The 18,632-nt window shown below is 49.2% G+C and overlaps 1 protein-coding gene across 4 annotated transcripts in view; it reads left to right on the plus strand.

Annotated features, from left to right (window-relative positions):
• Window positions 1-18,632, plus strand: part of FEZ2 (fasciculation and elongation protein zeta 2) — a 573,054-nt gene that overhangs the window by 367,329 nt on the left and 187,093 nt on the right. For all 4 annotated transcript variants that reach the window (XM_069607918.1, XM_069607917.1, XM_069607919.1 and 1 more), the window contains exon 4: window positions 9,576-9,720. In XM_069607918.1, the coding sequence (XP_069464019.1) occupies window positions 9,576-9,720 (145 nt within the window). The remainder of the gene's footprint in view (window positions 1-9,575; window positions 9,721-18,632) is intronic.

The following is an 18,632-nucleotide window of genomic DNA, read 5'->3' on the forward strand; positions in this document are numbered from 1 at the left end:
ACTTGTGCTGGCCTGGTGAATACAAATGCCCCATGTTCAGTTCTTAACACTGAAATGTTGAGCACAACATACTGTGTAAAAACAATGGCTTGTTAAGTGAGCCAAATTTATAAATTGCCCCACTTGAAAGGCTGTCAGCACAAAGAATAAGGGGCGGGGGTGTGCGACTCCAGAGCACCTCATAGGAGCACTCGCCGACCAGAACAGCAGGCTGCTTAATCTGTTGTCCAGTACCCTGACCCACTCCGCCACACCTTTCGGGGGACGCAACGCAAACCTGCCCCTACACCAACCCAGTTACACTTGGTGCCATTAATCCAGGGGATATCCCTGTAACCTCAACCACTCACTCACCCAGGCCCTCTTCAATGCCCATTTGTTTCCCCTTGCAGAGCGGAGATAGCAGCTGACCGTTGTCCTTTCCTGCCTTTTACACCTTGCAGGAGGAGGACTCTCCTGCCTTGGCCTCCAGGTGATTTTATTTTGTTTTCCTGTACCTTGTGGGCTCGGAGCGCATTGCCCTCCCTTCCCCCATCCCCTCAGCCACTTCCGTGTTCCCTCTTGCCTCCCTCCTCCCAGCCCGCCCCCTCCCCGCCCTGATTGGTTGTCTGGCAGCTGTTGTTTGGGCCATACAGTCGCTGCTCTCCCCGCTCGCCTCATTGTCGGCAGAGCGGAGATAGCTGACCCTGTTTGGCAGCCCCTCTCGGCTAAGCGCCCCTAGGCAAGGGGCGGCTCCCTGACTGGCAGTGTCCGCAGGAGACACCAGGCCAGTTGCCATCCTTCTCTACCGTCGGGGTTCCCGTGTCCACCTGGTTCGACCCGCTAACCTTGCTGTGATCTCACCCGTTGAAATTATGTACTGGTACCGCATTTTTAAAATAGCTCTGTGAATCCTAGGCGTTTCTCCCTCTATTCAGGACTCTCAAATCTAGGTGGGTTTTTCACCTGTCTTTAGCTACGAAAGTCTGAGTGCTGGCATCCTGGCACACTGCTCAACGCCCTGCCTCTCACTTCTGGCTTGCCGACTCTAGCGTCCACTCCAGTACCTCCACCTCTCTCCTTCCCAACTACTCTATGGTGCTCTCTGTCCCTCCTATCTTCTCTAACTGATGCTCTATTGACTATCCTGCCCTCCTCACTAAATCTGGTAGGAAGAAGTTTAAAAAGGACATCCTGGTCTCCAACCCAGACCTCCCTGTCGCAGACACTTACACCAGTGCCTCCTCTAAGGAAACTCTCACCGACATCCTCTTTGTCGTTCCTTCGCCAGAACAATGGACCCTTCATATGGTCTCTGTGCTCTCCCCTTCTCCACGGGACGCCCTTCTGGCCCCCTTCCATTCCTCTAAGGTCATCATTAATGTTTACTTAAATGGGACCGTCTTGGTCCAAGTCCCTCAGGCCAACCTTCACCTCTTTGATCATAGCTTTCCGCGCCTCATCAATTTCCTTTCTTCTCCTGCTGTCCCCTCCTCCCTTTCTGTGGCTACCTCACCTCCCTCTTCTGCCTCCAGCTTGGCTACCTTGCCTTCACCTCTCTCTGCCCCCTCCCGGTCTCCCTCTACACCTCCAAAGGACGTATCTTTGAGCTGTACCCCGCCTCGGAAGTCCTTCAAGGATGGCAACCTTCTCCATATTGCCACTCTAAACTCTCGCTCTGCTGTCAAACACTCCTCTGATATCTGCCGCCTCCTGGAAGAACTTGACCTCGATGTCCTTGGTCTCACAGAGACATGGTTTACGGCCAGTTCTGTCACTAGCTTTGACACGCTTCTACCTCATGGCTACAAGATCTTCTCCGCGCATAGGCCCAACCGCCCTGGAGGGGGTGTATCCCTGATCTTCCCCGAGTGGATTCATGCCTCTGTCACTCCCACGCAGGTTTATTCCTCCTTTGAATGCCTCGTCTGCAGGCTCTCTCTCCCCCCTAGCCATTCCCTTACTGTGGCTATCTATCGGCCACCTGGTCAGATCTCCTCCTTACTCTCTGAGTGGGCGGACCTCTCCTCCTCACTCCTGGCCTCAACCACTCAACTCCTCCTTCTTGGAGACTTCAACATCCACCTGGATGCCTCCTGTCCTCCCTCTGGACTCTTTCGCGACCTTTGCGACTCTCTCTCACTCACTATTCTCCCCTCTGGCCCAACCCATACTGCAGGACACACTCTGGATGTCCTGATCTCCTCAGACCTTCCCCTCTCTGCCCCTCTCTCCACTCCTCTCTCCTGGAGTGATCAATTTCTCCTCTCCTCCCACCTCACCCTCCCTATCCTCCAGGCCAAGCCACCTCCAGCACTGCCACCCACCTTCTCGGTCATCCGACCCATGAAGCGCGTTTCAGTTGAGGCTTTCGCCGTCTCCTTCCCACCTCCTCCTCCCCCTCTGGCTGACTCTCACCCTGACACAGCCCTCTCCATGCTCCACTCTGCTATATCTGATACTCTTGATATCCTTGCCCCTGTCATGAGAATCCACCTGAAGTCCAAAGCCAAGTGCAACTCATGGTACGACTCGGACCTCGTCACCCTAAAACGCAAGTGCAGGGTGGCCGAGAGGAAATGGCATGCTTCGTGTACATCCTCTGACAGGCTGGCCTGCCGCCTGCTTCAAAGACAATACCGGCTCTCTGTCCTAACCAAGAAGAGAGCTCATATCCAAGCCCGCGTCTCTGCGGCATCAAACAACTCGGCAGAACTCTTTAAAATCTGCAAGGAACTGGCCAATCCTGCCGCAGTCTCTACCTCCCCTGTCCCCTCCCAGGCCCTCTGTACGGCACTGGCTTATCACTTCATCTCTAAAACTCAGGACATCCTGTCCCCTCTCTCCTCCTATCCCCCGCCTACCCCCACTCTCTGTTCCTCCCCTGGCGTCTCTGCTGCCACCTCACCTCCCTCCTTCTCTGCCTTTCCCCTGTTCTCCGCAGACGAGGTTTCTAGACAAGTCCGATCTATGAAAGTGTTGTCGAAACAGGTTCACCCCTGTTCCTCCAAAACTATCAAGGACCACATCGACTCCCTGGCTCCTGCCCTGGCCGATTTCTGCAATCACTCCTTCACCACTGGAGTCTTCCCATCCCCCCTGAAGCACTCCCTTGTGCACCCTCTTCTTAAGAAACCCTCTGCCGACCCCTCCTGCCCGGCTAACTATCGCCCAATCTCCATCACCCCCTTCCTGGGCAAGCTCCTGGAGAAACTGGCCATCTTCCAGCTCAATCTTCACACTGAATCTGTTGGTTGTCTTCATGACCCTCAGTCTGGCTTCAGAGCTGCCAGAAGCACAGAAACTGCTCTCCTGAACATCCGTGAACTGCTCTCCAACCTTGACTCTAACACCCCACGTGTTCTCATATTACTTGATCTCTCCTCTGCCTTTGACACTGTTAACCATGTCATCCTGCTCAACCCTCTACATGATAACCTCTGTATCGGTGGTCAGGCTCTGGCGTGGCTGACTTCCTTCCTCTTTGACCGACCCTCCCAGGTCCAACTTGGGTCTTTCCTCTCCGATATCTTTTTCTCTACCTGTGGTGTCCCCTAGGGATCTAACCTCTCTCCCTGGTTGTTGAACTAATACCTGGCACACCTTGCCCACCGCATTGCCGCTCTCTGCCCCAACTTTCAGTGCTTTTCGGATGATACTCAGCTCATTTTCAGGCTACCCTCGGCCTCCGCCTCTCCTTCCCTCATCTCTGACTGTCTGTCTGCCATCCAGGAGTGGTGTGCCGCCAATGACCTCTGCCTTAATGTCAGTAAGACTGAGATTCTGCTCATTGGCACACCCACTCCCTCCTTCCCTGCATCTCTCTGGCCGGCCTCTCTTGGCCCTCTTCCCGCTCCCACCTGCATGGCTAAAAACCTCAGGGTCATCTTCGATTCTGCACTCTCCTTCTCTCCTCACATCTCTGATGTCTCTAAAAAGTCACATTACCAGCTGCACCTCCTCAGAGGTATTCTTTCCTTCCTCTCCTTCCCCCAGAAGCTCACTGTCTCCAGAGCCCTGGTTCTCTCCAAGCTGGACTATTGTAACAGCCTCTATCTAAATCTGCCTGCCTCTACTCTCCGCCCTCTGCAACTTATCCAGAATAGGACTGCAAGACTTGTCCTTGGCCTCAAGCCCAGGGATCGTATCTCTCCAGGACTGAAATCTCTGCACTGGCTCCCAGTGGCTGCGAGGATTAAGTTCAAAACCCTCTGCATTGTCCACAAGGCATTCTGGGGCCTGGGGCCGAAATACCTTCAACTCTCTCTTCCTAAATATCTTCCTTCTCGACCTCTCCGCTCTTCCTGCTCTAACTCCCTCAGGGTCAGTCGCTTCTCCAAGCAACGAGTTGGTGGTAGATCTCTCTCTTCGGTAGGGGCCCCCCTCTGGAACAGCTTTCCTGCCTCCCTGAAACTTGAGGAGAACCATCTCCGGTTCCGGAAGCACCTCAAAACCTTCCTCTTTGCTTCTGCTTTCACTCCCCCTCTCCCCTGCTGATTCTCCTGACAGTTACTGCACTGGATACCTGGCCTCCCTTCTGATCTTGGGCCCAGGCACGCCAGTTGCCCACCTGCACCGCCTCCCTGGCAACCCCTGCACTTGGGGACTGTTTTTCTGTATCCTTCCAGCCCCCCTACCAGCACTTATGTTCTGCACTTACCATGCACTGCCACCTGCGGGCCATTTTTATTTATCTTATTTATTGTACTATCCCTTGTACTGCACTTCCCCCTTCTCCCTTCCCCTTCCCATGCACTTGCACGATCTGAATGTCACCTGGCCTAGTAGGATCGTTGTCTGTCTTCCCTTTGTTCCCCCTCCCTTGCCTCGTCGCGCCTTGAAACACTTGTGTATAGGCGCGTTATAAATGCCATATCATATCATATCCCCTTTCACCACTTGCATTGCTTCCCCCTCCAGGTGCCTGGCCGGGCCAGTCCCTTCCCCTTTCATGGACCATCCGGTCCAGAAAGGATGTATCGCACTACCTTTTTCAGCAATGGATGGTGTGCCTCCTTCACCCAGGCCCACCCCTCCAGTGCACTGCCTTCTGGAAGGATGAGCCCAGCCCCCAACAGACATTAACAATGCACTCGCATTCCCATTATCCAGGGAAAATAAGTCCTACTGCTGCTGTGCCATATAACTTTAAAATTACGTTCATCACAAGAATGTAAATTGTGAGGGAAGTGCTAAAAGTATCAGCAATACCCCACGTTCTCTTCTACAAACTGTTTGCCTCCATCATTGTTGTGGAAAAACACAAACTGAGACATCCTCCTCCTGCAGGCGCTTTACTGGCGGGTGTGACTGGCAAGGGGGCCCGGGCCGCATGGAAGACTCCTAACAGAGCATTAACTCTAGATCTCAGGCATTGTCCTGCACATTATGCACACAGAACGGGTTTAAAAGTAAAGCACTTAAGACGTTCCTAAGGCACACTTTAAATGCAAACATAGCAAAGGATCCTGTCTGTCTTCTGTGTGACGAAGAACACCCTACTCCAATTCTGGGCCCTGCTTTTATTTCTATTTCAGCCCTTTCATTTCTATTGAAGTGGCCCAACACCACAAAGAAGTGAAACCCTAGTGCTGGGACATTGTGTGAGGTGGCAACCCGGTGCAGTGTGTAAAGAGCCCAGTAGAGGGACTGCAGCGTGTACAGAGGTCGGTGTGTTTGTACTCGAAGAACTACAGAAGGCGCACACGGCTATAGGAAGGGCGGCAGTGTTTTTAGTGGACAACAAACTGGTTGCATTGTGTGTACAAATGGCTATAACTGTGGATGCAATGTGTACAGAGGGTAATAGTAGAGGGGTTGCAGTGTGAAAATAGGCTGTAGTGTTGTACAAAGGGTTATACAGTTATGGATGCAATGTGTACAGAGGAGGGGCTGCAGTGTGTTCTACAAAGGACTATTTGGGGGGCTAATTAAAACTTGATGGGCTGCATTGTGTATGGAGGGCAATGGAGAAGGGACTGAAGTATCTACGGGAGCTTCAGTGTGTACAGGGGCTGCAGTGTGCCATACAAAGGGCTGCGTGCGGTATGGCAGCAGTGTCGTACAAGGGGCTATGTGCTATGGCTGCAGTGTGTACAGAGGGTAATAGAGATCGGGCTGCAGTGTGACGTACAACGGGCTATAGTGGTAGGGCGTCAGTGTGTGCAGTCAAAGGGCTGTGCAGTATGGCTGCAGTGTCGTACAATGGGCTGCGTGCTATGGCTGCAGTGTGTACAGAGGGTAATGGAGATGGGGCTGCTGCAGTGTGGCGTAGAAAGGGCCATAGTGGTAGGGCTTCAGTGTGTGCAGGCGATGCAGTGTGTCATATAAAGGGCGGTGTGGTGTGGCTGCAGCGCGCACAGAGTTGGGGCTGCAGCGTCTGCAGACATTGGCGTTGTCAGCTGCTGCAGGAAGCAGGTTGGCCAACTTCACAAAATGGTTTCTTGGGACACGTTAGACGTGGAGGCGCATCGGAAACAGACTAGGTTGTGTGGTGCATCATCCATAACGCACCATTAGCGCCCCTCTTTCCCCCCGACCCCCATATTCCCTTTTATGGTAACCTTAGTGGCAAAAGGCATTTCACCATACAAAAACTGCGCAAAATAAAAACGATCAAGCTGGCTGTAGGGCTGGTATGCATGCATGGATCTCACTGACATATTAGCTTTTTCCCCTAGTGCAGTGGTCTTCAAACTAGGGGTGCCTGAAGAAGGGGGGGCACGAGGCTCTTCAAAAAGCAATTAGGGTGACAGCTGATATTAGCTATGGCATCTAGGGCAGGCCCAGCAATGATATTCGTACTTAGTGGCTGGGGGAGTGGGTGGGGGTTGGGCTGGGTGCAGCACAAGGATTTCCGAGGCCCTGTGCAGCAAAAATCATGCAGACAGCATCATTTGCATTTGTGTTGGTGAGAAGTAACCACTCAGAATATAACACTACAAGGAGTGTCATCAGACTTTGATACTCAGGGCATAACTGGTAGTGAAATTAAAAGACACAATGGGCCTCATTACAAATCGCCTGGTATGGAAACAACGGTGGCGGTAAACCCGCCGCCACCGTTGTTTCCATGCCGGGCGATCACCACCCCTGCAGACGGGAGGTGATGTTCCCGCCAGGTCTGACCTCGCGGGTTTAGCACCGCCCGCCTGCAGGCGGACGAGGAAACACCGGCAGCATTACGAGATGCTGCCGGTGTTTCCATGATCCCCATTCCCATTGAGTCCCATATGTCCACTATAACGAATTTCATTGGCTGACAAACGGCCAATGAAATATCGTATACCATAGTATCCAGTCCAGAGAGAAAGCTACAAACTGGCCCGGCCTGCCGAAGTGCTGCAGAAGCAGAAAATAAAGCTCAGCTGAGCTGAGCTGAGTTTTATTTTCTGCTTCTGCGTGGGTCAGCCCACAATGCAGCCCCCTGCTTGCCCTCCTGCCAAAAGATGGCGGGGACAATAAGGCATGATACAAAAGTTGGGGGGGACAAAACCCTCTTTGCCCCCCTATAATTACGCCAATGGTCAGGTGCTAGTAAAATATCACCAGCATAACAAATCTTTCACTAGTTTGAAAACAAAAGGGAGGTGTTGACTAATCTTTTCTAAACGTTTAAAGACTGAGCTAAGTGTTTCATGATGAGATCAAATGATAAAGTTGAAAGTTGACATTCTTGTTGTATTCCACAATGGATCTTAAAAGGGTAGGTAAAATGTGTACTATTCACCATAGCTTCTGTTCTTGGTTGATAATGAAGTGCCTGGCTTGGCCCACAAAAAGACCCAAGACCCAAGCAGCATTGTCCATTGAGAGAGCTGAAGAAGTAGAATGGGATTGAAGAGTGTCAAGACAGGAGGATACAAAGAGAGGGGTATTGAACGTGCGAAGATCGTGACAGTAAAAAGGAGTAGGAGCAGAAGGGGGGGTAAGCAAGTGTCAAGAACAGAAGGATAAATAGAGAAGAAAAGCAAATGATGATCAGAGTAGTAAACCGGATGAATGGAAACATCAGAAGTAGACATAGAGGAAATGAAAATGGGATCCAGAGATGCGAGGAGGAATAGGAAGGGGACAGAGACGATAAGAGTCAATAACAGCCAGAAATGGAGAGGCGGCATGAGTGATGTAGATTAAAGTCGCCCAGTAGTAAGAAAGAATGAGAGCAAGGCAGGATGAGACTAATCGAAGCCTCATTGTCGTCACAGAAAGTAGAAAGTATCAGATGTGAATAAGGAAGCAGGAATAGCAGAGTTATAAGATGAAAGCCAAGTCTCAGTAATGCATATAAAATGCAGATTGAGTCGTAAAAACATATCAAGAATAGAATGAGTTAAGATGGACCAAGCATTCCAGAGGGCGACATTAATACAGGAATCTCCAGAATCGGAGGGTGGATAGACGAGATTAGAAATATTGCGTGACGCAGGAAAATGAGATCTGTGAAAGGACCAGTGAGTAGGAATAGGACTAGGCATAGAAAGAAAAATAGACTTGTTATAGCTGTTGGAGATTAAGTGCAATGATGGGAGTAAAACTAAGATGGAACCACAAAGAAAAATACCAACTAAGAGTCAAGTTGGGCGTGCTGCATTCAGGAAAAACAACCGTACTAGAGTGGAAGAACAAAGACCAGTAAACAACATTATAAAAAATTGAGAACAATAAAAAAAGACAGTAAAGAACATTCAAGAGCGGACTACTGCACCCAGACTGGGTGCTGATGTAAGCAGTGTCCGTAGCTGATGGATGGTGGCCGATGGACGTCCACAGAGAAAGTGGAAAATTTCAAAACACAAGTTGGAGAGTAGACCGGCACAGTACCCAAAGCCCCCAGCATGGCAGGTAGTCAGCAAGCAGTCTTACAGAGGGACTGTAATTCTCAAAGCTGGCTCGCCTCCCAGTGAGGTAATGGGCCGTAGACCGGAGCAGATTAAATAGGCATGGTAGGGCAACGCTGGGTCGGGGTAGCTAACAGTCTACACAATTAGTCTAATTAACAGGACATGCCTGACCTTCAGCTCTATAACCCTCAGGCTCCCTTTCAGTACTAGAGTGGTGTTTCGTATAGGTAATCTTCATTACTCTTGGGGTTAGTTTCTTCTTCTCAGCACTTAGTCTGACTTCAGGGGGAGAAGTAGGATATGGGCAACAATATCCTACAAAGGCTGAGGGAAGGTAAGGTAAATCACTGTCAGGAAATGGGGAATACCATGCCTCACCCTCTGGCACCCTCTCCCCAATCCCGAAGACCTTCTGCCCAGGTGATCCTCCCTCGTTAGTCCACCCCCAAGGTCAGGATCCAAAAGCCCTTCCCTGGCCACCTGCACAGAACATTCCGATGGAGTGCCCCTACTTTACCTGGAGTGAGGTCCCTTTAGCTTGGAGGAAAGGAGGCTAATGTCTCTAAGTGTGCATAAGGCACCAAGGTGATGTAATTGTCCTGTTTGGTATTCTAAGTTGAGAAGGGTCTTTTTGAAGCCAGGTCACATATGCACTACCGTAGTTGTAGGTTTGTGCTACCCTTTAGTTTGAACTGTATTCACCACTTGTGTAATTAACATGAGAATTGGTTTCTTTGTGAATGCCACATGCAGGTTATTGAAGAAATTGAAGAAATGATGCAGGAATCCCCTGATCCAGAAGAGGATGAATCACCAACACAACCTGATCGGCTTTCTATTCTCTCCCAGGAAGTCCAAACATTGACCAGGACCAGTGCAAACAGCAGCTATGAAGAAAGTAAGATTTACTTTGTCTGTAATTTATGTTGCAGAACGTTTTCCTTAAACCTGCTGTATACAATGGTGTTTACTCTGAGCTGAGCAACGATAACATGTATACTTTATTATACAAGCAAACAATATAACAAACTATTTGAGATTGACTTATGTCAATTTACATTGTAGATCAAGTAGGGATGCGCGGGTTGAATGGGATTTGTAGGTTGAACGAAGGTTAGTTTTTTAATTCGTAGAGGTGAATGAGTTTCTCTTCCATCAAGGAGTACTTAGACGTGGCGGTTGTCTTTCTGGAAGATTGCGGTGCTCTGTGTGTTTCTTCCAGAAAGACAACCCCCACATCTAAAGACTCCTTGGAATCTAACCAGATCGCTAAGTAAAGAATTTGTTTAATCACCAGATGCAACTATACTTTAGGCACTTGCCTCTACTGTAAATTGACGTTCTAACAGCATCAACAAAATGTATACACATTGGAAAATTGATACACATTGTGAAGTAACAGTTTATTAACATTGATGTCAAAGTAGCTGTGATTAATGCAACAGATTTTCGTGTTCATTACAACTTCTTGAATGTGTAAACGCCTTGATAAAGCCAGAGAAAGGGAGAAACATTTGCATGTGCCACCATCAGGTTAAATGTTGACTCAGAAGTAGGGTTCTAATAAGGCCTAACCATTACTTGGAACTAACATACAATAACAAATGACTCTAGAAGGACACTGAATAAATCTATTTTTACAAAAAATGTCTTTGGTTTGACTTTCTACATTCCTGGCGCAGTTCTTCACCTAACTATGTCCACATTGCTCTTATAGTTAGACTGACTAACGTGAATATCAGTCTTAGTTAGGGTACTGCAGCAAGGATACACACACAACCTCAAGACCTATCCAATTCACTATAGAGTGGCACACAGGCTTCACTTTCCAAAACTAAAGATTGATCGTGTCAGGAAGTCCAAATCAAATGTCTGTCATTGTCCAAAACCTATGCTTACCCTCGCATCTAATTGTATACTATGTGTAGGGATGTTGGCATCAAATGGGAAGTGTTCAAATAAAGGTTCAGAGCTTCTTCCAGCTCTTGGGTGGAGAAGGGGTTTCCCTTTCCCAAGGTTCAAATAGTTAACGTTATCAAAGAGGGGTCCCCTTCCCCAAGCTTTCAAGTGTCTCAATATAATAAATAACACAATCTTTCAAATCTATTAATGATCCAAAATAACACAATTCCTTGGGCTACTTCCCAGCTCTTCTGGTTTAGTTACCGTTCACCAATTTATAAAGTTCAATTCTTCAATTTCGGTTCACATATGTTTTCCTTGTTTCAATCACACCTAGGTGGGGTACCCGGTCTAGGGGCAGTTGTCGGACCACACGGTCCACCCGTTACAGGTCAAGCAACCAACACACCTACTTGTTTTTGCTTCATATGTATCATGCCACAGTTTCAGCTCTACAGTAAGGCATGACTTATTCTCATTTCACATGGCCTTGATACCTTATTATAGCTTGCTTTATTACCATTTCAATTGTTTTAGTAGCTGGTGCTTGAAAAGAGCAACATGGGCGTCCAAGGTCACTTTCCTGCTTGGAAACTCAGTCTCTGTTTTAGTTCTTTCGTACAAGCCATCATAAACTTCCCAGTACACTCTCCTGCTAGGAAACGTATCCACCGTTTCACTTCTTTTGACCAACACCTCTGGCACCCTTTGCCAGGTTTATATCTTTTTAACTCTTGGCAGTGCTTGTTTGCCTCTTGCCAATGTTCATTACAATCATCCATTCCTTTCAGTAATAGCTTGACTTTTGGAAAATGCTTCTTTGTCTCTTTAACAGTTCCCGGTCCCCTGTTCTCGGACCTTTACTTTATTCAAGTTCTCTTAGCTTGTTTAGTTCTATTGGCACACCCCGGGTCCCCTTGCCTTCTGGACAGACTCAACTTTTTCCAGTCACGTGTCTGTCGGCTTTGGTGTGGCACTGGAAAAACCCCTTCGGTTCTCGTGGCTTCGTGCCACCTTTCTGCAGACTCTGGTTCCCTTTTAAAGGACTTTGCTTCACCCTCTGCCTTCCCTGGAGCACTGGTAAGCACTGTCCTCGCGGTCCTGCAGCTGCGAACACAAAGGGAGCTTCCCTCTGCTCCCGGCGTCTCTGCAGCGTTCCACAATGCTGGTTCTGCTTCCCCCGGCTCACTCGCGGGTCTCGACCTGGCTTCTCTCCGGTTCCCGCTCCTCTGCTCCTGAAGCTTCTCTGGGTCTCTGCGTCTCGTCCTGTGTCCCACTGTGTTCCCAAGAGGAAACAAAGTGTCTCTCTTGTCATCGTCTCCTCATTTTAAAGTTCCCGGCATCAATTTAGGTTTCAGAAAAACTAGACCGCTCCTTGTCAAACCAACAGTCTTTCTTCAGTGTTTGATGCCTTTTCCTCGTCCCAGTACCAAAGTGTTGTTCGTGTGTAAGAGTCAATAAAGGGAGGATGTATGGCGCTGGTGTGTCTTTTCCTCGTCCCAGAACATGACTGGTCTTCACTGGGATATTATTTATGTGAAAGACAGGGAAGGGACTGGTAGTAACCTACAAAGGCCTGGGCGTTGTTAGAAAAGGGAAATGGGGGATACCATATCTCATCCAAATGTGCCTCATCCCCACTCCCCATTCTCCTCCACCCAGGTTATCCTCCCTCGCATATCCACCCCCAGAGTCAGGATCCGATAGCAACAGCCTTTACTTGCCCACCTAGGAGGAGGATATATTGAGGAAAGAAGTGAGGCCGGCCACAGATTCCTCACATGTCCTATTCCTTTCAAAGTTAGAATTCATGCCCTGGTAATGGTAGAGGAAGATTAACACACAAGGGGAGTAGAGGTGGGGTTCTCACACCCTGTACATAATCCCAAGTGTACTTTCACACATAACGTGTACAGCTATTGTCAACCATTTACTTTTCGTCATCTATTTTTTACAAACTCTATTTGACCCTACAACCAAACTAACTTAACCCTTCAGTTGGTTTCTGCCCCTACGTGCCAGTGATTTGCCACCATCTAGGATGAGGGGACAGAGAGAGGCTAACCCAATTTCTCAACTACAGTAAAAAACAACAATGAGACTTGCTAAATATTGTTAAATTTACCCATTTCTCCACCCCAATGTCGAGTCACCGAACTTCCACACTCGACGCCGGCCCGGAGAAGAATTCGACCGTCGACAGCTGCACGACGGATTTGGGCCTCGGAAGGCCTCTGGCCTCGGCCCGGGCCTTGGAAGGCCGCTGGCCTCTGCCCTGCAAGTAGGGAGAGTGGGGGGTGGACATACTCTACACTCTTTTGGTATATAGGTACATTCTTATATATTCCTACACTTACAAGCCCGCTGCCACAAGGTGCGTATGGAGGGTACCCCTTTCCAATTCTGCCCCAAGTGCAACCGCAAGTACCCTTGGGTCGACAGGCACACCACGTGCAATCTCTGCTTGCCAAGGGACCACCCTGAGGCGAACTGCAGAGCGTGTAGTAGGTTTAAACCCAAAACACTTAAGGACCGTTCGATCAAGCGTTGGGCCCACCACGCCAGGCGTCAAGAGGCCATGGCAGCGGAGGGCGCCTTCAGCGATGGCAGCGACGCCCATGCTTTCGGACGGTGAGGGCATTATGGCATCGAAAGACAGCCGAGCGCAAGTCCCCGACCTAGGAAGGTCGTCGGGCAGGGCGGCTATGGGGAAGACCCCCGGCGACACAGGCGCTTCCCACAGCACTTCCACAAAACACATGAAGTCCACTTCCACTCACGGGGAGGGGGAAAAACAGCAAAGCAAGCAGCCTCTGCCTACTTCCACACCTTTTAAACACTCCACTCCTCATAAACAGACAGACAAGTCCAAGTCTTCTGCTATCACAAAGACCCCTGCTCAGACCACCAAGTCTAGTCAGGATAAGTCAGAGAAACTTCCAGAAAGAGTCATTCCCAGTTCTAGAGAATGGTCTAGTGATGACATAGACAGGGTCATGTCAAGGATGTCATCATTGGCAGATTGTTACACTAAAAACCCTGAACACTTTCTCTCTTATACTCCCGACGGTTCAGCACCCTCAGGCTCTAAGGATCCTATACCTCCAAGTAAAAAGTCCCGGTTTGAAACGCCAACACGGTCTTCGGACCCCTTCTATGTACAGCCCTACTCTCCGTATCAAGGAGAGACAACCTTTTGTGAGGATCCAGATTTGGGCATGTTGGAAGAACAAACTGGTACGGGCTACTATGGGGATGATGAGGACCAAGAAGTGGATGAGAATGACCAGGAAACCTACAGAGTAGACTCCCCGGTAGAGAAGGAACCCCCGGTTACCGACTCCCCTGTCGACAACCAACCTCTCCTAAATGAAGTTCTGTCTCGAGCAGCTGAACATTTCCACATTGACACCCAGGGTGCTCAAGAGGAGAGGGACTTCGCTGAGGAGTTAGTGGGAGAAAGGAGGCCTGTTGCTCAGGCCATCCCTATCCTAAAGTCTATTCAGAGAAGAATAGATCCTTCACTCGTAAATCCTAACCTCACCAGGGCAGTGAACCCCAGGATTGAGAAACTTTTCAGGGCAGCCCAATCAGACCCACTGTATATAAGGGGGCATCTGAAGCCGGACTCCCTGGTTGTTACAAACACCCGTAAGAGGGCTGGAACACCCTTGTCATCGTCCGAAGCTCCTCCCGACAAGGAGAGCAAGAAACTGTATGGTTTGGGCAGGAAAGTAGCCTTCACTTCCGCCTACCAGGCAAGGATTGCCAACTCCACCACCCTGTTGGCCAGCTATAACTGCCATCAGTGGGAAGAAGTCGCGGCACTCATAGACTCCACCCCAGAACCCTTAAAGAGCCAGTTGGCATGAGTTTCGGCGGAGGGAAGAGCTGTGTCCGGTTGCATTTTAAAAGCAACCTTTGATGCCGCGGATAACGCCGGCAGATTGATAGCAGAAGGAACTGTTATCAAGAGACATGCTTGGCTACGGCAGTCTGGATTCAAGGCTGAAACCCAAGCATCATTTTTAGATAAACCGGTGGAGCCGGATCTATTGTTTGGTAAGGCGGTCGAGGACGCGCTACAAAATGCCAAGGACGAGTATGAAACACTCCAATCCCTAGGCCAACTAACCAATAAACCCCCTAATCAGAGAAGGAATGGCAATTTTTGTCGCCCACGCGGCCAAAATTCTCAGAGAGGATCTAACTATTCCCAGGGGCAGGGTACACCGTGGAGCAATAATAACCAACAGTCTACCCAGGGTTACGCCAGGGGTAATAAAAGAGGACGTGAAAAAGGTAGAGGCAGTCCCAGTAGAGGAGGCGGCACGCCTCCACCAAAACAGTGACGCTCCGTTCAGGGTCCCTTCTCACGCAACCCCAGTAGGGGGACGCATTTCCAACTTCACCCTAGATTGGGAAGGGATCACATCACATCAGACAGATGGGTGCTGTCCACAGTATCCGCAGGGTACTGCATAGAACTGTTAGAGCGTCCCCGAAACCATCTTCCACGACAAAAAATACATTCTTTGGACCACCAGAAGATCCTCCTCAAGGAGATCGTCAATCTGCTAGAAAAGGACGCGATAGAACTCGTCCTGGGACACCAGGTAAACAAGGGTATTTATTCAACTTACTTCCTTGTTCCAAAAAAAGATCTGACAATGCGCCCAGTATTGGACTTACGGCCTGCAAACAAGTTTGTCAAGCCCCAAAAGTTTCGCATGACTACTCTCCAGGAGGTAATCCCCCTCCTAAAAAAGGGGGATTACATGGCAACATTGGACATGAAAGATGCCTATTTTCATATTTCCATGTTCCCAGCGCACAGAAAAAACTTGCGCTTCAAGGTGGACAGTCGGCACTACCAGTTCAAGGTACTGCCCTTCGGGATAGCTTCGGCTCCAAGGGTATTCACCAAGGTACTGGCGGTAGCAGCAGCACACCTATGCAGGGAGGCAATCCCGGTGTACCCTTACCTGGACGACTGGCTCATCACGGGGGAGACCCCAGTAATTTGCAGAGCAAACATTCAAAGGACAATCGACCTCCTCTTTGAATTGAGCTTCTCAATAAACGAGAAAAGGTCAAGTCTGGTGCCAAGCACATCCAAACAGTTCCTAGGAGCTATCCTAGACACTCAAGAGGGGTTGACCTTTCCTTCCGAGGAAAGAATTCGGAATATACTGCTGCAAATTCTGCAATATCAGTCCGGTCGCCAGATAATGGTACGCAAAGCAATGCGTTTGCTGGGAATGATGGCATCATGTATTTACCTGGTCCCCCACGCGCGCCTGCGCATGCATCCCATGCAGGAATGGTTGGCGAAACAGTGGTCTCAGGCAAGTGGTCAGTGGGACGATCTAGTGGTCGTTTCGCCAACACTTGTACAAAGCTTTCACTGGTGGACAAGAGAGAATCTGTCCAAGGGGAAACCCTTTTATGATCCCGAGATACAGGCGGTAGTCACAACCAATGCATGCCTGACAGGGTGGGGAGCACACCATCTCCACCACACAGCTCAGGGTCTCTGGTCGCACTCAGTGGCCAAGAATCACATCAACCTGTTAGAGCTTCTGGCAGTATTCAGAGCACTTCAAGCATTCGAGCCCTACCTGTTAAATCTGTCGGTGCAAATCCGGACGGACAGCACTACAGCCACGTTCTACCTGAACAAGCAAGGAGGGACTTGGTCGCCAAATCTGTCCAAGCTTGCCCAGAAAATCTGGATATGGGCACTCAGACGGAACATCTTCCTGTCATCGCAACATGTTCCAGGGGATCTCAATTCCCTAGCGGATGCTCTGAGCAGAGACCCCCACCCAGAGGAACACGAATGGTGTCTACACAGAGAAGTCGTAGAAGATATCTTTTCTCAGTGGGGTTTCCCCACTATAGACCTATTCACCACAAGCGAAAACAGACAATGCCCAGGATTTGCAGCCAGGTTCCCCCAACCAGATTCCCAGGGGAACGCCCTGTGGATGAACTGGTCAGGGATGTTTGCGTACACTTTTCCACCAACTCCTCTAATCAGGAAGGTGGTCAACAAGATGAAGAGATTCGATGATGCTCGTCCTAGTTGCTCCCATGTGGGCAAGACAACCGTGGTTCCCACACTTACGCAGATTGGTGGTGTGCGAACCCATCAAACTTCCGGGCTGGTACAACTTATTGTCCCAGCACCAAGGTCAAACTGTGCATCCTCAACCCAACTCAATGAACCTGGCAGCATGGCTCCCGAGGTCATAGAGTTCGGACATCTCAATTTACACAGAGGTGTATGGACTTCCTAAAGGAATCTAGGAAACCTAACACGAGGCACTGCTACTTTGACAAATGGAAGAGATTTGTTATCTGGTGCCAAAATAAACAAATCAACCCAGTTGATTGCACTCCTTCCACTATTGTTACATACATGCTCCACCTGCTGGATGCAGGACTGGTTTTTAACTCACTGAAGGTACACCTGGCAGCCCTGTCCGCATACACCACTTCCCATAACAAGGTGTCGTGGTGGAAAGTACCAGTAGTTAAAGCCTTCATGGAAGGAGTAAAGAGACTTCACCCTCCTATTTCAAACCCACCATCAGGGTGGGACCTTAACGTGGTGCTATCTAAGCTCATGGGGCCCCCCATTCGAGCCCATGCACAAAAGCAGTCTCAAACACCTGACTTATAAGACGGCCTTCTTAGTAGCAATTACATCTATAAGAAGAGTCAGTGACATTCAGGCTCTGTCAGTGCAAGATCCCTTCTTTACTGTCCATAAAGATAAACTGGTTTTACGCACACACCCTAGGTTCTCACCTAAGTTTATTTCCAAATTCCACGTGAACCAGTCCATCGAGCTTCCAGCTTTCTTCCAAGACCCACAAAGCTCGGCTGAGGTGAAACTACACACACTAGATATGCGTAGGGCGGTCCTCTACTATGTAAACAAAACCAGACTGCTAAGGAAAACAGATCAGCTGTTTGTCTCCGTAGCTACAGGCAGAGAGGGGGATTGCGTCTCTAAAGGTGCCATCTCTAAGTGGATTATTAACTGTATCCAGCTGTGTTACTCACTATCTGAAAAAACTCTGCCTTTCACGCCTAGGGCCCACTCTACAAGAGGCATTGGGGCCACTCTGGCTTTCATTGCAAATGTACCTCTTGACACCATTTGCAAAGCAGCTACTTGGAGCTCTATTCACACTTTTACTCAGCACTACTGCATTGACACCCATTCCAAGACAGATACCAAGTGGGACGAGCGGTTCTAAGACACTTATTTGCTCATGACCCTTCTCACATCCCACCTCCTTCTTCAGCTACTGCTCGCTAATCTATGCACAGCATGTGATCTAAGCAGATTCCACAAGCCTCAGAAGGGATACATTACTCACTGTAATCATATTTCTGATGCTTGTATCTGCTTAGATTCACATGCGACCCACCCTTCCTCCCCTCTGAGAGAAGGCGCATGGATGCTTGTAGTCTTACCTTTCTATCTATCTGCTTGGATTATCTGTACTCGCGCTACTCCTCATGCTACCTCATGTCAGAAAAAATACAATCTGAGGGTCCTAGACACGTGAGGGATCATGGGTACAGTGGACGTCACACTAGGGATAGTATTACTGGCACGCCCTGTGTCGACACCCTTTTTCGAGTTTCGAAAAAAACAAACTGTAATACTCTGCAGCTTCCACTAGATGTCGGCCTATGCACAGCATGTGAATCTAAGCAGATACAAGCATCAGAAATACGATTACGGTGAGTAATGTAGCCCTTATAAATCTGTTGACCATGATGGTGTACATATGTTAAACATGGGGTCTCCCATTATTACTGGGAAATCCCTTGGTGATGTTGGCCGACCGGTTTTGGTGCCTAATGGGTTGCCACACTTTCATCCGG

Source organism: Ambystoma mexicanum, chromosome 4q, assembly GCF_040938575.1.
Source record: "Ambystoma mexicanum isolate Mex_15411 chromosome 4q, UKY_AmexF1_1, whole genome shotgun sequence".
Lineage (NCBI taxonomy): Eukaryota > Metazoa > Chordata > Amphibia > Caudata > Ambystomatidae > Ambystoma > Ambystoma mexicanum.